This window comes from Microplitis demolitor, chromosome 10 (genome assembly GCF_026212275.2).
Source record: "Microplitis demolitor isolate Queensland-Clemson2020A chromosome 10, iyMicDemo2.1a, whole genome shotgun sequence".
In the NCBI taxonomy this organism is placed as follows: Eukaryota; Metazoa; Arthropoda; class Insecta; order Hymenoptera; family Braconidae; genus Microplitis; species Microplitis demolitor.
In genome coordinates this window covers 16,146,044-16,169,537 of record NC_068554.1, presented here as the reverse complement: position 1 = coordinate 16,169,537, position 23,494 = coordinate 16,146,044, and the positions used below count along the sequence as shown (strand labels likewise).

The 23,494-nt window shown below is 32.5% G+C and overlaps 3 protein-coding genes and 1 long non-coding RNA gene across 5 annotated transcripts; 2 read left to right on the top strand and 2 right to left on the bottom strand.

Annotated features, from left to right (window-relative positions):
* Positions 1–369: 369 nt before the first annotated feature.
* LOC103580264 (uncharacterized) lies at positions 370–15,385 on the top strand. Of its 2 annotated transcripts, XR_008404369.1 has the most exons (4): positions 370–494; positions 1,367–2,795; positions 14,080–14,522; positions 14,711–15,385. XR_008404369.1 is itself a non-coding variant. In XM_008561955.2 (2 exons), exons 1-2 carry the CDS (start codon positions 14,499–14,501, stop codon positions 15,230–15,232), a joined length of 546 nt encoding a protein of 181 aa, XP_008560177.1. In that variant the 5' UTR covers positions 14,411–14,498; the 3' UTR covers positions 15,233–15,385. The 2 variants fall into 2 exon arrangements, 1 of the variants encoding a protein (XP_008560177.1); XM_008561955.2 differs by lacking the exons at positions 370–494; positions 1,367–2,795 and having other exon boundaries at positions 14,411–14,522.
* On the bottom strand, positions 1,367–10,642 carry LOC103570901 (uncharacterized). The gene is made up of 2 exons (XR_008404370.1): positions 9,718–10,642; positions 1,367–9,636 (listed from the first exon to the last, which is right to left on the bottom strand). It is a non-coding gene; the product is annotated as an uncharacterized LOC103570901 (long non-coding RNA).
* Positions 15,386–19,093: 3,708 nt separating the features above from the next.
* On the top strand, positions 19,094–20,364 carry LOC103580254 (uncharacterized). Its single transcript, XM_008561945.3, has 2 exons — positions 19,094–19,243; positions 19,428–20,364. The coding sequence occupies exons 1-2, from the start codon at positions 19,220–19,222 to the stop codon at positions 20,214–20,216; spliced, it is 813 nt and encodes a 270-aa protein (XP_008560167.1). The 5' UTR covers positions 19,094–19,219; the 3' UTR covers positions 20,217–20,364.
* Positions 20,365–21,256: 892 nt separating this feature from the next.
* LOC103576980 (E3 SUMO-protein ligase ZBED1-like) lies at positions 21,257–22,483 on the bottom strand. The gene is made up of 3 exons (XM_008557441.2): positions 22,140–22,483; positions 22,015–22,067; positions 21,257–21,603 (listed from the first exon to the last, which is right to left on the bottom strand). Exons 1-3 carry the CDS (start codon positions 22,481–22,483, stop codon positions 21,257–21,259), a joined length of 744 nt encoding a protein of 247 aa, XP_008555663.2.
* Between the last annotated feature and the right edge of the window lie 1,011 nt (positions 22,484–23,494).

The following is a 23,494-nucleotide window of genomic DNA, read 5'->3' as shown; positions in this document are numbered from 1 at the left end:
TTTTATAACAAATAAGCTAACTAGACTTTTTCAATAAAATAACGGACTTTACGACAAATGAAGGGACTAGACATAAAATAGATATTGCTTAAGAATTGCTTCAGACTGTTTCTTTAGATTTTTGTCAGTATTCAAGGAGAATCTTAAGCAGGAGTTGCTAAAATATTTAGCAAGTACACTTATGAAATACATCTGTATCAAGTCCTGGTTAAATCTTCCGTCAAAAACTTGCTGACGAACAAAAAGTTCTGAATGTAACGAATGATAAATGTTATCAGTCTTGAATAGTTTGGAATTCCCAGTCGATTAATTCCTCTGTGTTTGTCTACTGTTAATTAGTGTAAAAATCGAATGATAACTTTATCAGTAGTTATAGTGTTAATTGAGTTGTTTGTGAGTTCATCTTTATTACTAATGAATAAGAATCTTCACTTATACATTATTAGTCCCAACTAATGATCGTCACAATGCAGTTGTTCATTGTCTTTATTTCTGTAAGTACTCGTAAATAAAATTAAACGAGTTCCACAAACTAAAGGGCATCAAAAAATTCTGAATTCTTAAGTAATTTTCCACATGCTATAACTCGGAGGGAAATATAGACAAACATTTTTATCATGGAAGGTTTCAAAGTAATCCTAAGGAGACTGCTGCAAAAATAAAATTCCCAACTTTTAATAATGGTCTGTGAGCTTCAACAACTTTTATTCGATAATCTTACCTCAAATTTTTTTAGGTAGTTTAAATTCCTTCAATTTGTTGCCCATGAAAAGTTTCTACGACGATTGGGGTTAAATTAACTTTACAAAGAATAAAAATAGGTATTCGAAAACCGCAAAACAGTTTCTATGAACACAATCAGTGGCTTTTGATAAGAAAATGTTTTTTAAAGCAACACTGTTGATTAAAAAATTTGTAAATATTCGCACATAATATAACTTCGGATAAAATAAATGAACGACCGATATCGTCAATAATTTTTAACCTCTCACTGCGAGTTTTGTTTCTTCGTTCTCCAACGCTTTAAATTTATGATCAATATGTCCCGAATTGATAATCGTCAAATTCGAAACGGACTTTTTTACTTTGATCGGTGATAGTTCCGCGTCAAATCGTCGTAAAGACTTTTTAAGGGCAGCAGATTAAAGGGCATTGGAGTACATAGAACATCTTCAAGGCAAGATTATAAAATTCATTGAAGCTACTATTCGATTGTTTTGTTTTTACTGTATGGCCATTTCTTTGTGAATTACAGTGTATTGAAAATCACTGAAGAATTCAGAATTTTTTGGCTAACCTTTAATTTCCGTGACTAGTGTATTATGATAACATATATTTTGTTAATTAATATTGAACGATTCTTCAGTGCATCATTTTATTAACGGATCAGGGTCATTCTTGGCGAATTATAACAAAGAACAAAGGAGAAGCTCCAACAAGCACGCCAACTTGTAATTGTAAGCCAGTTCCGTTTGATCCGAGATGTCCAAGTTTTGAACCCTTACTGGTTCCTTTTGGATATATGCCAGCAGTATGGAAACTTGAATTAATAGTGAACGACAATGACCTAGATTTGTTGACGAATAAGAGTTTTGAAAAGTCCGTAGAATATTGTCAAGATAAAAATCATTGGAGATTACAACCTTTTGAAGATGAAACTGGTTTTAACGATGTGAGTGATCTGCCAAAAGTTGTTTTATTAAAACAAGAAATTCAGAAAGATGAATCAAAACCATCTACAACCACCACGATGAATAACTACACTACGCATATTACTTACTTCCGTGAGGTAGCTCGTCCATCAATTGATAATGTTGTTCAAACTTATAATTCCCATAGTTTAAAGGCTCCGATATATATTAAAATCGATCTACATTGGCCAGTGGTGGAAGATAATTATAATGGAAGACGGAGATCACTATTCAACGTTGTTCGTGTGAATTATTAAAATTTCACGAGTCGTAATTCTTTATGCCGAAGTAATCCATTATGTATATTGTGGAATCACATTATCTATATGATTTGAAATGTATCCGGATTTTGAAACAATCATAGAATAATAAATTACATATTTCTTACCGTTATCTCTGGTAACTATACTTCAACAATAAAAATAAAATTTTCCGAATAAAAATTAAGCTCTAAATCATAATAGTATCATTCTAAAGATCCCTTTCCTCTCTTTGTCTCTAAACATCAAACGGAACTAGGATCTGCATCGAGGCATTTACGATACAACACTTGAGGTTGTTTTTTCCAAGTATTGATTAACTCAAGGCCTAACATCTAGTTTAAAAAACGATTTGCCGGACAACTAGAAAGATAATTTACTATTTGAGCGAAGAATTCTAATTTATTTGAGTTGGACAAAAATAAAACAGGTTTTTATTCAAGAGACGTGGTCGTGTCTCACGCCGATGCACCGAACAACGTAAAGGGGAGAATAAAAAAAAATCTATTGAATTTTGATTTAAAATAAACTAAGATACATCGTATAAGTAAATGACTCACTCATGATTGCAACTTGAAATAAATTATTTCGTCCAGCATTAAAAAAGTTACACCTCATAACAACGTCTCATGTACCAAAAATTTTTCAAATTTTATAATTTTATCATCCACATTCATGCTGTACATATTATAGAAAGAGACCAGAATAGCCGTATACATACATTAACAAGAGACAGAAAGTGTAGTAAGCGCTTAAGAATTGAAAATAATTACGAACAAGGGTTCTTAAAATTCTCATTTACGATTATGTTCAATGAAATTAATGGATTCTAGTAGGAATCAAGGTAAGTAATCAAAATAAGGATTCAAATGAATTTTGACACAGATCAGAGGGTGAATGTATAAAGTATACGAGAAATGCTCTTTCCATATCTTTGTTGGTAATATTATTTTGACTAAAGAAAGACAGGCATAATATTACGTGAAGACTGAGAAAAATCATGAAAATAAAGAGATGGTATTATTTTGAACACATTTCAGTACATTACATAATGGTATTACCGGGAAAAATGACCTAATCGTTATTTTTTAAGCTTACGTTCGTCGATATCTTCTGAATTAATTAACGTTCAATGTAGTGATCAGTGCATTTTATTGAGTTCTAAAGCTAATAAAATTTAGAAAATGAGTGGTTCAGTTGTTTCAAAGATTTTTGTAAATAACCATTTCTTAACATTTTTTTCGCCATCGACATCTCTTGAACAAAGTAAACATGCATCTGAAATTTTTAGGAAAGTTAAGGGCCAGCAAACTTTTTCGATTGTCGCAAAAATCATCTCAATTGATTGATTCATTAACAAAATATGGAGAGTTCACATCTATAGACATAAATACACCCACACATGCATACTCACATACATAAATACATGCATACATACAATCGTACATCACTATCAAAATGGTCAGAATTGTTTTCTAGGAGTTCAAATCGATGACGTATGATAAGAATTCGATTTTCGAATATTGGGGTGAAAACATTAGTTTATGTAGTTTAGTCCATATTAATAACAGACAAAGAAGTAGACATTCAACTCGAATGGGATTACTTACTGGAAATAAAGGTCAGGATTACGAACACAGAGATTAGGATAACATACCATATATTATTTTTGTTGCCAGATTTGTACCTGACACTTAAAATATTGGTTTCTACTGGTTGGGAGAGTAGCGTCTACAAAAATTTGTTAGATTTGCTCATTTGTATGAAAAATGCACAATTTTTTTTCCACTAAATAGATTAGGAATTTGAATTTATAGTGGAGATATGTTGGAATAGCATACTACGTGGCATGAGCTAAAATAAAATAATTTTAAACAAAGGTAAATTTGATTGCCTAGACCGAGGTGAGGGCTTATAGTACTTGAAGTCGGAAACCATCTTTCATACCTTGACGCAGATTACATTTTCTATATAAGAAAGAAAAAATTCATTATTTTTATCAAACATACTTATCATGCATTTTTATTTCTTAGTCTGAAATTTCGTAGACTTTGGTGTCATAACATATCTATCAATGTTATTAATCACACTCACGGACATTTTCTCATCATAACACCTGACAATTAATAAACACTTATTTTTCATGTAGAAAGCTTACTGTTCTAAATTTATTTTACTCTAGCAAAAAATGACAAAGTAACTGTATTGTTATTTGGAAGTAATTAAAAAATTGATATAAAAGTTAATTTAGGTAAGCTATTAAATTTTATAAAAATCAAGGACAAGTTTGTGACAAACAAGTCGTTAATTTAATGGATGATCAATTTTATCAAATGTCTTAGTGGTTGGAAATTCGCAAGGATCGATTCCTTCGTGTGTACTCACCGTTGATTAGCATAAAAAGCTAATGATAGCTTCCGTTTCCGAATAAAGTTGTCACGTAGTGATTCAAACGTGAATCGCTGCGCGCGCTTTTCCATCTCGCCGTGAGTTTGACAACACTTTCTAGCTCAAATCAGGCGCATTTATTTATTATAATTTATTATTATTATTCAAATATTTACATTATTTTGATCTATTATTTTAGTATGATTTAATTATGGATTTATTGATATTATTGTTTATTATGTTTATATATATGTTTTGATAATTATTTTGAATTTATGTACTTAATCGATATTTTTATTTCAGTTAGTAGCACACGTGCGCGTATGTTGTAGATAAAAATATCGACCAAAGGGAGAGTAAATCGATATAGTGGGGATAAAAATCGATATTTTTATCCAGCCACGTGGTGCCCTAAATTAATTATTATTTTATTATTTGAAAGAGATAGTACCGATTATGTTTGTGTTTATTGATAGGAAATATTATTTAATTTATTATTATGATATAACTCAGGTCGTGTGACAATTTTAAATATTTTATTTTAATTTATAATTTTGGGTCGGGATCCCTCGGGAAAATCAAGGAAAGATATGGGGAGAGAGGACCGGGATTTTGTGAAGGTAGGACGTGTTGTTGTCCGTGATTTTTTTCTGAGTAGATTGTTCTGGCCCAGTTGCCTTAATGAAATAATCATAAAGTTAAAGTTTGTTTAATTTGAATAATTAGTTTTTTTATTATATTGAGTCAAAAGTATAGTTTGAATATCGTATGATTGAATAGATCCAGAAGTAATTTTTGTCAACGCCGGTAAGTCAATTGTGTTATCATTTGTTGCATCGGCTATCGCTGGTCCTTCAGTAGAGTTGATTGTGGTATTTATTTCATAGCAAATTTACACTGAGTTATATTATTATAATAAGTTGAATTCATTCGGCGTACGTTCCATGTACATAGACGCGTCGAGCGAATTCCTTGAAGGATTAGACAAGGATAGCAAGTGTGGCTCCTTGTCTTACACTAGTATTTCATATGTTATTCTAAAAGTATAGTTGAATATTTAATATTATTTCTCTGGGTAAAATTTATTTTCTAATTTAATGGTATGCAATCCAGTGTTGCCACATATATTGAGTACCTGGGTCTTTCTCTCCCCAGAGTAAATAATTTAAATTAAGAAAAGATTAGTATTATTATTTAATACAATTTTATTATGAAGAATTAAGCATACTAATTATATTGGGTAAAAGTTTGTAATTTGTAATTTGGTTTCCCCAGTGGATAATTTAATAATATTATTTGAATTGAATTGATTATTATTGTAACCATTTGTTGAGTCTATTTAAATATATTTTGAATTGAGTAATTTAGTAAAAGGAACCCAGTGATAGCCCATATTTATTTGTTTGTTTCCTGGATATATTTAGTAATAATTATTCCTTATTATTATTTTTTTATTCATTATAAATTTGTTTGGTTGTCATTCCGCTTGGTGCATGCATTCTCGCTCAGGATTTTGCCCCGTGATCTCTCCCCTGATCGTTATTAGTTTTGTCCGTTTTGTAAAAACGGATTGGCGCCCTTGTGCACTAACCCAGCCTGAGGAGCTGGTCCAGGCACATCTTTAGTTCGTTTATACTTATTTATTATTTTTATTAATAATTATTATTGTTATTTGTAATTTTTTTTATTCACTTGGGTGACCACATACGACTCCGGGTTTGTTTCACGTCTCCGTCGTGAAAAAAAACGGTTTACGTTATAGATGACAATGTCTCGGTAACTGAAGATAATAATATAATGAGTAAAAATATAGAATCTGGAAAATATGAAACTGTTGAAGAGAGAGTCTTGACAATACCAACAGGAAGTAACGAAATCACTGACTTTGAAAAATACATTCAAAAGAAATTACAAAGACTCAGCATCAGCATAAGAGCCAATAATAATGAATTGAGAAGTGAAATTAAATGTGATCAATTTGTAAATGTTACACCCCAAGATTCTATTGGCACACTACTAGGATTAACAAACCGAAAGCTGACACCACATAAAACTCACTCATCAGATTTACCAGTGAAGATATTAAAACTCAATGCTCTGAGAGCTGAGTGCAACATTACATCAGGCGCTTACATTAATGAACACAGAGTTCAAACTATTCATGAATTTTTTCCAAGTGTACTACCAGGATATAAGATTGTTGAGTTGCCATCTCACGTCATTTATCTACCAATCGCCGTACGAGCAATACAAAATCTCAAACTAAGATATTGTTGATCGAGACGGAAAACTGGCTGATTTCAGAGGTGAGACGATAACCATAAGATTGCACATAATGTCTATAAAATAATGGGTATTGTGTATGAGACAAAAAGTGGTGCTGGCTATAAAAAGATAGCAACATGGTCGAGCAACATCAGTCACCGAGTACCTCACAAGGTGTTAACACATCAGAACGCTCAATTTCTACGAGCCTAGGACTAAAATTACGTGGAAAATTAAAAAAATAAAAATTTGTTTTTGTTGTTTGACGTGTACACGACCATGGCGGTGGCGGAAATCTTGAATTTTCAATGACAAATTAATTTTGATGAGTCAATTGCGCACTATGAAGCGCATGCTCATCTCCCGTATGCTTCATCAACATTCAACAACAGCGATGACATACGAATTGCCGTTCTACATCAAGATTTGTGTCTACTTCCAAGTAATAGTACACTACATGTGTACGGAAAATTCACAAAGTCTGATGGTACAGCTGTAAGTGCAACTACTCACATGGTCAACATGACAGTCTGTCATATGTTTGAAGAAATACGCTACGAACTCAATGGTGTTGAGATTGATCGTAATAAAAATGTCGGTGTCACAAGTCTCATGAAAGGATACACATCACTGAGTCCTGCTCGACAAAATACACTCGAGAACTCAGGCTGGATTATGAATAACGCTGTCAACAAATTACACAATGACAATGGCTACTTTGATGTATCTATACCACTGAGTTTTTTGCTTGGATTTGCTGAAGATTACCATAACGTTGTCATCAATGCAAAGCATTAATTATTAATTAAAATGCTGATTTGAATGCCTACGTTGTGGCCACACCTGCTGCTGGAGCGCATGCTGAAGCTTTTAAAATTACGCCGCAAAAAATCGAGTGGATTGTACCATATGTGACTATAGCTGATAAACAAAAAATGGAAGCTTTGAATTATATCACAAGTGATTCAGCTATCTCAATCAGTTTCCGTGCTTGAGAGCTGTATGAGTATCCTCTATTACCAAATACTCCGAAGCACATTTGGGCAGTTAAAACTTCTACGCAGCTGGAGAAACCAGGTTTTGTGATACTTGGATTTCAAACAGCAAGAAAAAATGACGCAACTAAAAATGCCAGCGTATTTGATCATTGCAACATCAGAGATATAAAATTATTTTTAAACTCTTAGAGTTATCCTTATGGGAATTTAAACCTCAACATTGCAAACAATCAATATCCTCTGTTGTACGAGATGTATATAGATTTCCAAACTTCATACTACAACAAAGAACCTGAGCCACTGCTAACGAAGAAGAAATTTTTGAAACAAGCGCCGCTGTACGTCATCGCTTGCTCGAAACAAAACGAATCGATAAAATCTGGACCAGTAGATATTCGTCTGGTATTTAAATCCGCAAATCAATTCCCTGCACAGATATCAGCTTACTGCCTCATAATACATGATCGCATAGTCGAGTATAATAATATAAGCAGCATCGTACGAAAACTAATATAAAGACTGTTAAATTTAATCCAACACCAACCATACATCACATGTATGTATGGAGATTTGCACACGAGCAAGCAAGAAGAGGCGAATGGGAACAATCAGCAAAAGATCGAGAACGATTTAAACAAATAATTAATAAACTAAATATAATTATTGAACCTGTATTAATTAATAAACTTACACTTACAAATGAATAAACATTTTTTATATTGATATATAGTGTTTTTTATTACTTATAACCTAAAATATACATTTAAGTCTTACATAACCTTAAATACATAATAAACTATAGATATTTTTTTTAACTTAACATATACATTTTAGTCTTACATAAACTATAGTCTTTATTCTTAACTTAAAACTATACATTTTAGTCGTACATAACCTCAAATACATCATAAACTATAGTATTTTTTTCTTAACCTAAAAAAATATACATTCTAGTCGTACATGACCTCAAATACATAATAAACTATAGATATTTCTCTTCAACTAAAAAAATGTACTACAGTTAGAGGAATCTCTTCTAAATAGATATGCAAAGCTATCGGGGATATCATCGTTGAATGTATAATGATCCCATTATTTTTTAATGCTTGTGGTAGGTGTGCCAAGCGAAATCGATTTGCTGGGCTGCATTTTTAAGGATAAATGTATCATCAAGACATGCGATATCTCAATCATCCATACACAGTAAATTCTTCAATTGATTGAAGATCTGAACTGACTTTTCGTAGGTTGGTTGAATTTCATAAAAATGCCAGAGCCATCTCTTGAACTCTTGGATATTTTGAAATGCGCATGGAGTATCCAATTTCTTTAAATGATAAGCATAATATGGACATAGATGTTTCAAGAAATTATTCTTTTGATAGAGTGAGAAAAATATCATTTTTTTTAAGTCAATAATTGGTACAGCAGTGTCCATTAGATCTTCAAGCAATTTTTTCTTCCATTCGCCTTGTACGTAAAAGTATCGTGCATGTTTGACCATAATTTTAAGAATTTCTTGCAATAATTCATATGGTAGCAAGCCAGCTATCCATGATATTGAATGTTGATGTCCACAGTGATCAACCCTTTTCTGCATTACAGCAACGTCGACGTGATCTAAAGGTGGTTCAAACAATCAATGTTCACATCGTGCAAGTCCATAAGTACCCACTTTATCATAAATATCAATAGCGCACCGTTCTTTCACCACAAATTTGTCACCAGGCATCTTGAAACTCACAAAATCGATGATTAGGTCCATGCTGTTTAGTAGCATTAAACAATAGCTTGGTTAACATGAATGTTGTTGTATGGCAAGGCTGTTCGTATTCGCGGCGATCTTCGAAGCTGAGTAATAATTTCTGTGAATGCTTCACTTGTAAATCGATTTCGTTCTCTTGTTCGGCCAATTTTGTTAATCTTCCTCGTTCTTCGTTATGACGATCAAATTCATTGACGTTGTCGTCGTCCATTACATCCTCGAAGTCGATCTGCGCATCATGAAAGCATACATCCGTACACACATGGGGTCTGAATAAGGAGTTCAATTAATTAGTTATTATAATTAAACGACTACAAAGCAGGTTATTAAAAAAAATGATTACTACATACCTTGACGAACGGCTCATTGTGATTATTTATTTGCCATACGCTTTTCTAGTTTCACCAACTTTTCAGTAGTTCTTGATAATCTTCTGGACAAAATTCTCTTATCGTGGCAGCTTATACATGATGCTTCTAATCGAACGCAATTATATCGTCAATAAATTTACCGATAGACTCAGGAGGAGGCACGTCACCAAAAAACCCTTCAATGAGATCTTCAAAACTTTTCGCAAAAGGGTAATTATGACGAAACAAAATCTTTTCACTTTCAGTTAATTCAGCCATAAATACAAGGTCTGGCACGCAAACTGTTCACTTCAACTCTTCTCAGCGTAGACTGACTGGATACGAGCTCTCGAGCTCAGCCCTTAGACCAGTATCCCTCACCCCAAACCATGAAACAAGTTCAAACTTGTCGAATAACGTCACAAACAAAAGAAAACAAGTTCAAGCCTGTTAGATGACGTCATAATCAAAGAAAAACAAGTCCAGGCCTGTCAGATGACGCCATATTAAAAAAAAAAATGAGGGAATTAATCCAATAGACGGCGTGCACTTCACAAGCTTCTCGCATGTACCCTTACACACCCCAGTTTCAATGTATAAAACCGCATGGAGGTGTAGATGTACCTCGTGATGACGCTCAAAGCTGATAGACTGGAAATCGTCAGCCTTGAGCGCCATCACAAAGTCTATTTTATTTCAAAATTTCCCGCTCAGAATAGATTTTACGTGACCTCTAGCCAATTTAACCGGCAGAGCTATATTATGAGCTCAAAATGGTTGCCATAAGCTCAAAAAGTAACTGATAATGAGCTCAAAAACGATTTACAGTCGGTAAACAGAGCTTACCGACTGCTAATACGAGATTACCGGCTAACAAATAGAAACTTACCGACTGACAATTCAAGTGCGATCGGTAAAACAGAGCTTATCGCCCGCCAGTATAGCTAACAACCGTCAGTCGCTTACCCTCTGTCGGTAACTTATCACGGACTAGGACCCACAATCTGTTTCATCGGGGGGGGGGGGGGGGGGGAGGGGGGGGGGGGGTAAATCCCCCTGCTCAACTACTGAAGACATCTGGTAGCTTGATGTCTTCATTAAAAATTCAAACTTTGTAGAAAAATGAAAACACGCAGAAAAATATGTATCTGGAGACAAGGCAATCTTACGCTAAATACACGTTAAATCACATATATATGTGTGAGTGTGAATAGCGTGGGCCTACCGTGTATCTTTACCGTAAACAGGGTTACAGTTGGCTCTAATTTTTCTACCTTTTTTAAGAAACAGTTTTTCAAAATTCTTGGCAATCGAAACATTATCGATCGTTTGTCTGAAAATCATGAGTTTACTTATTTTAGTAATAACTAATTTAAATAATTAAAATTCATTACCATATACTATACCGCCTCTATTTTGATATTTTTACGAATATTTAGTTACGTTTAGCGCACTTACATGGACTAAAAAGTTGTAGGGAACGCCTCAAGTAAGTAAATATTAATATCTTTGACTTGTTGCTAAGTAAATTGAAAATTTTACAAAATTCGGGAACTGATTGGTCAGAGTTTGATTTTCGAAAACCGAGTTTTCATCAAATATCGAGGTTTTTAGGTCCTAGAAAGCTATTCTGGCCAATTTCAGAATGATGACTGAGTGTCTACATGCGTGCGTGCGTACGAGTGTTTGTGTCTATGTGAGTGTAAACTTACTATAACTTTTTATCTAATCAATCGATTGGTGCAATTTATATGGAAATCGGAAGAGTTCGTTGGCAATCAACTTTTCTAAAAATTTCAGATCGACCGGTCGATTAGACTATAAGATATAGAAAAAATATGCCAAAGATAAATTTTCTTTTTTAGTTTTTTGGAAATTTTTCAGAAATGACTTGATGAATTCATTTCAAAATCTAGCCAGTCTTAAAATTCGATAAAACGCATCAATTGTTGCCTCAGATGCCGATCGGTTGATTCGTTCCAGAGATATCGTGAGAGATAGAAATATTAAAATCCGATTTTTTTTAATATCTTCGAAATAGCTGAACCTATCGATTCCTGAGTCTAGCCAGCCGTAGAACTTGATAAAACGCATCGATTATCACATTGAGCGTCGAAATCGGTGGATATGTTCAAAATATGTTGGTATCGAAAATGGTGTAGGATAAATCAAAATATAATGTACTAAAATGTGTCTGAGATCATACAGACTCTTCTTTTTTATAGTCTTTTTTTATCATCATACAATGTCATCTAACTTGTTCTTGAGTTTGAATCATTCTATTTACAAAAAATTGATAAAACACAGTATTTCAAATTTTCTCGGATACTTCATGTATTATTACTCTGACTTAAGTCGAAATTCATTCAAATCTTTATTTCGACCACTGACATTGATTTCTGTCTCAACACATTCATTTTGTTGAACATAATCGGGAATAAAAATTTAAAAATTGTTTATTGACTAATGATTTTCGATTTTTAAATTTTTATACTTTAGCACAAAACGTAACTTGTTAGAGCTTGAAATGCTCATAAGAAACCAATTACATATAACAGAATGTTCGAACTCGAACACATATTAACAGTAATGTTTTCGATCTCATTGATCTCGAAAATAACGGAAAGTTTTGGGGCTGGCCCGTAGGGCTAAGTGACATCCAGATTCTTAACTTCCCGCTAAGAAAATTCAAAATTTTCTAAAATTCAGGTTATTGGTTTCGGTCCGATTTTCGAAAATTGAATTTCTATCAGATCTTGATGTTTCAATAATGCATTGTTAACAATGTTTTCGAGCTTAAGAAGCTCGAACACAGCGGAAAAATTTGGGGCTGACCCGCAGGGTCAACTGATAGACCGATATTTTTTAACTTTTCAACCCCGATATCTTTTGAACTAAATAACCAATTTTAACGTTCAATGTCGCAATCGACGCGTTATGTGGAGATCTAGAGCTGATAGATATCGATCGGTTCAGTCGTGTCAATGATATTTGGTAAAGACCATTTTCCACCGTTTCTTTCTCCAGCGATTTCCTTTCAATCAATCAACCGATTGATATGATTTTCAATTGACTTTAATAGTTTACATGAATTACATTTATATAACTTCTTTTTATCTGCATATTTGAAAAATAATGTATGATACAACTGTGTTGTACCTTCGAAATGTTTTATATTTAGATAATATTTTGAACTGATTGTCTTTAGTAGCGCATACCAAGTACATTCGAATAATTTTTTTTTTTGATTTGTATATTTTAAAATAAAATATTCTTTCATCTTCACAATATCCCGGTAACTTGGTATTTTTAACTTCCCGCTAAGAAAATTGACGATTTTCAAAAATTTCGGGAAGTTATTGTTTTCACCCCGATTTTCGAAAATCGAGTTTTCATCAAATGTCGACGTTTTGAGGTCCTAGGAAGCTATTCTGACTATTTTCAGAATGATTTCCGAGTGTGTGTGTGTGTGTATCTGTGTGGGTTCGGGTGTGGGTGTGTATGTATGTAAACTCTTTGTAACTTTTGAACTAATGAATCGATTTGGATGGTTGAGGTGGCAATCGAAAGAGATTGTTGGCCATCAACTTTCCTGAAAATTTCAGATTATTTGATCGAATAGACTCGAAAATATTTGTGAATTACGAAAAAAAAAAAATTTTTTTTTTTTAGTTTTTTATTGATTTCTCAAAAACGACTTATACGATCGACTTCAAAATCTAATCAGCTCTAGTACTCAATAAAACGCGTCGATTTCCATCTCAAACATCAAAATCGGATAATTCGTTCGAGAGTTATCGCGGGAGAAAGAAATAGTGAAAAACGGTTTTTTCTAAATATTTTCGAAACGACTGACGCGATCGATTTCAAATTTTAATCAGCTCTAGAATCCAATAAAACGCGCCGATTGCCACGTTAACTATCAAAATCGATTGATTAGTTCAAAAGATATCGGCGTTGAAAAGTTAAAAAAATAACATTTTATGTTATTTTTTCCGGATAAATCATAAAGTAACGTACTAAAATGTGCCTGATATCATACCAACTCATCTTTTTTATGGTTTCTGTTGATCATATAATGTCATCGAACTTGGTTTTTAGTTTGAATCATATTATCAACAAAAAAATCGATAAAACGTAGTTTTTAATATTTTTATCGGATATTTCATATTTTATTGTTTCTTACATGACTCAAAACTTATTTAAATCTTGATTTTGATCCCTGACATTAAAAAATTATGTTTTATGGAATAAGGGATCAATGGTAAACGTATACTTGGCGTGAATTTATAACAGAGAATCTGTTTTTCGTGGGATTTATTTTTATTAATGCTCATTTTATTATTTTAATTTTTTAAACAGAATTGTTAGTTTGGTTAGTAAAAGCATATAAGTATTCAGAGTTTTACAGTCAACGAATGTGGAACTGACACAGATAAATTAAGTAAGAAATTAATTTAGAGAGCAGAAAATATTTGTTTAAAATTCTTGCTGTTGCGAGTTTATTGATACTAGCAAAGATTTTCGAAATAACTGTGTCGGTATTCTTAAGCAATTAAAAAATAGTTGAGAAATATTGTTTACGTAGGATTTAGATTTTATAATAATCAATCTAGGACAAGTTTGTGACAAACAAGTCGTTAATTGAAACAATGCTAAGTGTTATCGAATTTCTTAATAGTTGGAAATTCCCAGTCGATTGTGTTATCTACTATAAATTAGTATAAGGAGCTGATGATAGCTTGTATTTCTAGTTAGAGTATTGACTCTGGATTGATAAGATGAAGTTAAAATTGTTGCTGCTGGTGAGTACCAAATACGAAATATTAAAATATTACCTGTATTTAGGATTGCAAAAATTATGCTTTTATTATAATCAATTATTGTTATCAACTAACTAAAAATAGACAGCTTAAATTTATTACCTATACACAATTTACGAACTCCAAGGCACTTTATTATTTTATATTTTAAAGTTTGTTTTCTTTTGTAGCTCATTGGAGCATTAGCGATAAGTTCAAAGTCTGAACCATTAACTAGACCTGAGAATTCTAACTATGGCTCTCGAGGATCTGTTAAAATGAGTTCTGCCCAAAATTTTCCGTTAGTTTGGGAAGCTGAAACATTGGAAGACTATGACCCAAATATGGTAGAGAAAAATGCAGAATTATTTGATCCTCATCGTGGTAGAAGTCATTGGAAATTACGACCATTTGAAACTAGTAGTGTTTCTCATACTGACTTTCACATAAAAAATGTTTATCTGGTGTTCTCAGAAGCTACTTTCGACGACAGAAAGCCAACATCCCAAACTACAATAAATGGCGAAAATGCGATACAGTATTCCTTTCGTCAGGTGGTTCGTCCTACAATTAATGATGTTGTACTAACTTATAATACCAATACTGGGGATGCTCCAATATATATTATACCGGATCCAAGTTTGCCAGTGACTGGTTATATTCATAATAAAAAACTGAGAATAATCTTCCACGTCCGTCGTGTTAATTTTTAAGATGATGTTCTCCAGTATTTTTACCGTCGAAGCAATCTATTTCATTCTTTCTTAAATAATGATATGCGTTTATTAAAAAATGTAACTGAAGTTACATAATCAATCATAAAATTTATTAAATAAAGTGAAAAAAAAACTTTCTCAAAAGTCTAATTATTGCTCTTGGGATTCTTCTCTTCACATAATATTTCATACTTTATCCAAACTAAGATCTGCATTTGGACTCCTAAGTTATAATTCTTGAAGCTTTCCGTTTTCCAATGATGAATTAATTCCAGCACTAGCGAATAGTTCAAAAACTATTTGTTGGACAACGTAGTATGAGATCACTATATTCAAATGGCAGGTTATGATTTCTTCGAGTTAAGGTAACATATTCTATAAATTAAAGTGGTCTAAAGAGTCTCATATCAAAATTTGTCTGTTGAACATGTTTCAAGAAACCTCACAAAAAATCGGCTTGATTAAAATTTTAAAGGGTTCGCTCCAGGTTTGCTCAAGAATTTTGAAAGTTGCGAAAATAATTTACACTCCGATTTTTTGTCTTTCCTCTTTATTTTTTCTAGAGGCAGAAATATTTTAAATTTATAAAATCATAAAGACGCCAAAAATTTCGCCTAAAATTTAATTTTCTAAACATCGCTCGTAAATTTTGAATGTATCCGAGTACTGTATTTTGATTGTTTCCAAATGACTTTTGAATATTAATATTAAAGCTTTTTTTCAGGTAAAAATTTTTATACCGTGTCAGTTTTGTAGATAGAAAATACTTCTGTAATCTACCCCTTAAAAATGTTTTTTTTTACGCTGATTTTTAGAGACGATCTGCAAAACATTTGAACTAACATATTTAATATGAGACTCGACAAAGAAAAGCATTTGCTATTTTTGGATCGCCCTACTGTAATACTATCATACAACAGTCTATTAAATAATATTTGGCATAATATAAAAAATCTTGAAAATCATGAAGAACTGTTTAGGTATTTAAACTTAATCAAAATGATAATCGAGGAATGAAAGTCAGGTAGGATTTCGAATCTATATTGATCAAGGCAAACGGCGTGATAAATAAGTCGTTAAGATAATGAATGATAAGCTAAATCAAACTTTAATAGGAGGAAATCCCCAGTCGATTAGTTCCTTTCTGTTTAAATATTGTTAATTAATATAAGCAGCTGATGACAACCTCATCAACAGCCAGTGTTGAGACGTTCTTTTTCGGTTCTTGTTTACTAGTTTCAATCGAAACGTTTCACAATGCAGTTGTTGGTAGTTTTCTCATTTGTAAGTACTTACAACTCAAATCATTATAATCATTCATGTTTTGTTAAATAACATTAAACTATACTTCAGTTCGTCATTTCATTGACCAGTGAGGGTCATTCATGGAGAACTAGTAAAAAAACACAACAACAGTTTCAAGAAGTACTACGCCAACTTATAATTATAGTCCAGTTCCGAATAATGATTCAAGAATTTCTAACGAGGAAGCTTCAAGGGTACCAGCGCCCACTTTTAATCCAAATCCCTTGCCAATCCATGATAATAATAGAAGAAATCCATATTACGGACATGAAGACTGCGTCCCTATTCCGAGTCCTGAAATGATTTCTGAAAAAAATTTTCCATTCATATGGCAAATAGAAACGCTAAAAGAGTATACCCTTACCGAGATAGTTGAAAATAAAGATATCTTTAAATTTCAAGATTCAACTACATGGAGCATACGCCCTGCTAACGAGATAACTGATTATTATAAGCGATGTTTACCAAAAGTTATTTTTTTGACGGTGAACTTTACTATCCAGTCTCCCTCTGTAACACCAAAGTCATATGTATTAAGTGGAACTGGTTTAAATTTAATTCCAGTCCAAGAGACGTATCCTGCATCGATTGATCAAGACGTGCTGGTTTATAATCCCGATAGTTTAAAGCGCCCGATATATCTTCAATTGGATCCAAACAAGCCATATACTCATGATATGATTAACAATAAATTGCGATTACTGTTTCACGTCCGCCCTGCTGTTTTTTGAAATTATACTAATTAGTATTCTTTGAGTCAAAGGGATCTATTTTAATTATTGTCGAATAAAATTATGTATTTAATCTGAAATATAACTGACATGTAATCAATAATGTGTTCAATAAAACTTGAAAAAATACATTGAAACTTAATCTTGAAATCTCATTACTGTTCTCAAGATTCCTTTCCTTGCTCTAAATTTGATCATTGATTGGAACGAGGGCTTGCATCAAGATATCTGAATTACGGCTCTTAAGGTTAATTGTTCTTATAATGGATTCTTTTCAGGGTTAACGATCAGTTTCGAAAACGATTTCCTGGATAATGTAGAAAGAGAATTAGATATTCGAGCAACAGATATTCATTTCTTTGTGTCAAAGAAACAGGACTTGTTCCAGTTGACTTCTTTCTGCAAAACCAGGGGGTAACCTGTTAAGAGCTTTCCTAGTAGCATTCTAAAGGTTGTTATACACAAGTCTTTTCTGAGTCTGCATTATCAGTTGGACGAGTCTGAGGCAAAACACTTCTTTCAGGTACGTTATGTAAATCTATAATAATACTTTCTTAAGACAAGATCATCGCTTAAAATACATTAGCTCAGACTTGCTGGAAAATTGCTTAAGATCCCTGGACAAGGATATTAAACAAACCCTTGGCAAGTATACCTCTGTAATACATTTTCTTCAAGTCTTGTTTAAATCTTCCGTAAGAATCTTGCTGGACATTTGTGAGCCAACTGGCTGAAGACAATGCTACTGAGAAAAAAACCGCTTGAAATTCATAGCTCCAATGATCCGATCGTCCATAAATGCAAACAATATTTATGACCTAGTGTAAGTTGAGTTTGAAATCAAAGTTTTCTAATTCAATGCTGGGTTGGTAAGTATACCATAAAATTAGTTTATTAATAAGCAATTGATATTTCTTCAGGTCACCGCCCTTCGCATTCCGTTTTCGGTTTAATAATACTGTTCACGCTCACATCAGTCAAAGTGTTATCATTATCTATAATATTTTCTTTCCCCAGCTTGTTGACAAGACACGAGATGTTTTTCATGGGATTGGATACTTTGTTCTCTACTTGTTCCAACAATCTACGAGTCATTTTTTTTTTGTCCAAGCTCTTTGCCTCTAGTCATGATTGACGCATAAGCGTTTGATGCAAAACGAAGCAATAACAATTTATGCAAATTAATTCTTATCAGTTTTCAGTTAGTGAACTCTGATAGTCTGTCTTGGTTCCTCACTTGCTGTGTTATGGTATTTCTGTACGGTATTTCTGTTTGCTGTATTCAGTGAGTCCGGGCTTGTGTGTCAATATAAATGGAGTGTGTTAGTGTATTTAAGATCAATACTTCCATACTCAGTAATCAATAGAATTACGATATAAAATTTTCGAAACGACTGTTAGTGGCTCTTAAGATTCAAGGACAAAGATAACATTAGTCATTAGCTGCGTAATCAATAATGAAAAAATTTATTTTTTTAATTCACATATATTGATATTCATAAGCTCCTATTTTCGGGGTCTTCTGTCCAGCCAAATCGATAATAAATTCTCAAATTAAGTTGAAAAAAAGTTTTTTCTTTATGAAATTTAAAAAATTAGTTTATGGAAAGTGGGCGGCATTTCATAAATATTTTTTGTTATAAGGTTCTTATAGTGAAAAATACGAAATGACCATAAATATTTGTATAATAACTATCTAAGTATTTAAAACTACTTCAAAAATGATCTAATTAAGACATATTAGATGGTTGTTAATTTGATAAGAGCCAAGGACAAAGTTGAGACAAACAAGTCGTTAGTTCAATAAATGATTAGTGTCATTATATTTTTTAGCGTTGAAAACATTCCGTCTATTAATTTGCTTGTGTTGTGTTATTTATTAATTGTTATAAAAAGAGCTGATAATAGCTCTGGGTATTAGTCGAAGTGTTGATTGTAACGCATCGAGATGAAGTTAAAGCTTTTGTTTCTGGTGAGTATTATTTTTTTCTCCCAACTGATTGATGATTATATGCACTCTGTATCGCAGAAATTATAATTTAAAAGTAATTTATAATTGATTACACAAATTCATTGATTTAATAACAGTGGGGTAATTTATCTTCACTTCACTTTTAAAGGCATCGAAAGTATGTAACGGAAATTTAATTTGCTAGCTCGTAGCGGCTTTAGCCATCACTTCAAGGTCTGAATCCAATCAGGTCAAACATCAAAACCTAGAACCCCAAGGAGCACACCCCGAGAATGACATCGGACCTCAAAATTCATCTACTAGCAATGAAGTTGAAGGCTCATCAACGAGATTCAAGAATGAAAATAACAACTCTGAAAGTTCTCATCCTGGTTTTGAATTCGATCTGAGACTGATAGCTGCACTCAAAAATTCAACGAACGGCTTCCAAAATTCTTTGACTGACTTCGAATCTGATCAAAATGAAAGACCGACAACTGGAACCATCGATCCTAATTACGGGCTTCAGGCTTTATACACTGGCGATGGAAATTTTCGATTTTCTGGTACGTATTATCCATTTCTATGGAGAATGCGGTCGGTTGATAATGTTGATCTGAGCGTGGTACGCGACAATGCAGAAATACAAAATAGCTTACGACACAAAAATTCTTGGATTGTTGAACCTCTAAAAGTGGTGCCTTTTTTGTATGATCTCCGTCGCGTGATTTGGAATGTCGAAATTCGTATTCCAGCAAATTGGCAGGTTGATGTATTGAAACCAATGATCCATCAGAAGCAAAATAATGACTCGTCAATTGTATTTTCAATCTGTCCGACCAAAGAAGGATATTCTTATCAATTTTCTAATGAAGGTTCTGATTCAGTTTTGAAATCCCAAACCCATTTAGCAGCAGATGCAACTTTACCGATCATAGCTTATAATAAGGATGGAAAAATTGGATTTTTATTTCGAGCCCGTGAAATTCTATAGGATAATTAACATCCATAGCAGGATCATTGATATCAATAACAGTCCTTTCCCAAAAGCAATTGATCTTAATGATTTCAATGCATACTTTTGTCTATTGATTTCTATATGTTATACAATGTTTAAATAAATCATTCCGAATATAAATTAACAGGTTCTTTCAAACAATTTATTCCAACCCATTAATGTTTGAGTAGGTAGGCGGAAAAAAAAATGCAATGTTTCAAGTTAGTTTTTGGAATATTTTAAAAAAATATAAATTTCTGTGACTTCCAATTAAAGAGTTATCTGATACTTTTATAGATATTTAAGCTATAATTGGATTTTTCTTTAAAACAACTATCAAAAATAGGTGACTATTTATTCTATGAATCCAAAATAATGCAAGACCTGCAATAAAATAACAAAAGTATCATGTGATTTTCCCACAGTCATATTTCTTAGTCTTTCTGGAATCAGATTAGGAAACTGATCGGAATTAGAAATTATTCTGTTCCGAGGCCATACTGCGAAATTTCTGAATTCTTTAGTAGCTCATTATAGCAGAAAAATTTCAAATCAATTTGTATGATACTTTAAATGCTGTGTCAAAAATTTTCATGAGTTCAATTATTGAAGTTATTTAACTTCCCACTAAGAAAATCAATAATTTTTAAAACATTCGGGACATTATTGTTTTCACCCCGATTGTCAAAAATCAAGTTTTCATCAAATGTCGACGTTTTGAGGTCCTAAGAAACTATTCTCAGCATGATGTCGGATAGAGGTGTGCGAATATTCGAATTTACGAATTGTTCGACACGAAGTCGAATCGAATTATTCGATTCGAAATTCTAATCGAATAATTCGAATTATTCGAAAATTCTCGAATAATTCGAAAAATTTCGAATAATTCGAATTATTATGTTATTCGTATTTTCCGAGTATTTTGTATTCAGAATTCGTTATGTTCGATATTTAAATATGGAATTAACAATTAATATACATTTTATTTACACCATGAAATATAATTACACAAATAGAACAATTAGTATGAAAATTTGCTACAAATTTTTGTTTAAAAATAATAAATATGAAACCGAATCTGGTGATAATGAAGTTCGTTTATCAGATAAAATATCACCAGCAGTGGAAAATAATCTTTCGCTTTCAGCAGAAGTACAAGGTACTCCTAAATATTTTCTTGCCATAAGTGATAATTGGGGATATTTATTTTTTTCTTGTTGCCACCAAATAAGTGGATCTTGCTGAGGATTTATCAAACGACAGTTTAAATACACCACCATTTCCTGTGATATTTCAACACGCAAAGTCTCTAAATTTTTTTCTCGGGTGTTAACTGTAGGTTTTTTCATGAAACTCCGAAATCCCGTATACTGGTTCCCACTAGCTGAAATTTAAAATCAATACATCATTTTATATTTAATAACATTATTTTCTGATTGTCGAATGTTCATTTTCTAATTGATTGTAAGTTAAATTTAGTAAGTAAATAAATGTATTCATCATGACGCATTAAAAGAAAAATGAAAAACACATTCAACAAAAGCAATTAATTTTTTCTATTTATTAGGTAAAGTATTTTTGGCTAAAAAAAGGTACAATCGGTAATTTTTCTCAATTTCAACTACGAATTTTATCGTAAACGATTTCCTAATTTGGTTGTACGAAATTTTGAATCAATGATATTTGTAAAAAAAAAAAAAAAAAAAAAAAAAAAAAAAAATACTCAGTATAAAAATAAACAAATTTGTATCAAAAAAGTAATCTTAAGAAGTGAATGGCTCTTGTTAAAACTTACGTTCTCTGTTCAAAACATTAAGTTCTTGAAGGTCATCATCTAGCATCAAGAATCTTACAATTTCGAGCTAAATATCATTTTCTATTTCTTTTACTTCCTCATCTTTGTAAAAATAATTTTTGTACCGGGGATCCAGATAAGTGCTTTTCTTAAAAATAATATCACGATCAACTTTACAAAATTTGACTTCTAGACCATTCAAGATATTATCTACAAATTCTTTTCCCATTTCTGATGCATCGTCGTAGTCAAATTCGATACTATTCAGACCATTTGTGGTCCCAAATAGCAATGGTTTTACCATTGACAAAGTCGGATATTTAACTCCACATGATATTTGTATGGCGTCATATAACGGCTTCATAACCTTCAGTGAGCAATTTATTTTAGACCATTCGGTACCAGATATGGACTCAATGTCGGTAGAATCAGCAAGAACGTGAGACAAAGGTTTCTGAAGTCTTTGCATTCTTTCTAACATCTCATACTCTGAGTTTCACTGGGTGACCACCATTTGAACCAACTGCAAAGGTTCAGTATCTTGCACCTTTTGAACCTCTTCAAATTTCTGTCGTGCTGGATCCGACCGATGAAAATGACCGGCAATTTTTCGAAACTGGAATGAAATTGAAGCTTAAATGTTAATAATCGGTAAACTAATATATTGCGTTACTACAGCCGAAAGTGTGTAAAAAAAAACGAATTAATTTTTATGTCGTGAGCACATATTCTCACGTTTTGAACATCTCAAGGTTAATTGAAAAAAGTTTTTTTATGTCTTCTTTTGGCTTAGTAGTACAATAAACCTAAATTCCCAAGTAATGATCAAATTTACTTCGGCTAATAATTTTCCAACGCCAGGAGTATGCGATTCCGCATCTTTCAACACAAGTTGAAAGAACACAAGTTGAAGAGTTAAGAATATTCTCAATATCTGATAAATCCCACCCGTCCATCATTTTCTTCAAGTGTGTTTTAAGATTGTTGCCAGCATGACGATCCAATAACTGCTCAATATTTAACATTAAATTTTTAGGAACAAAGTCAACAGTTAAATAATGTAGAGTCAAAGATATGTAACAATCATTTGCTCGCGATTTCCAACAATCGGTAGTAAATGATAGGCTCATTATACCCAATCTTAAATCTTGTTTCAAATCATTAAATAACCTTTGTTTTGTTTGGTGATATAAAATCAGAGCAAGACTGCGTTAAAAGGTGGTCCTACATGGTGGCTCATAGTCGGGAGGTAACTTTTTCAATAGGTTTTTGCAGCCTCGATCTTTTACGCAGGAGTATGGCTTCAAATCGATGGCTATCATTTCCATAATGAGTTGATCAATTTCCTGTTTGTCTGCCCTTGTCATGTGCTTTGTTTTCTTCTTTTTTCTTTTCCTTCTTGGTCTTGATTACAACCAGAACTCTTGCGCTTTTTATTCCGTTCTTCAATACATATTTTATAAACATCCTTATGTTTAGC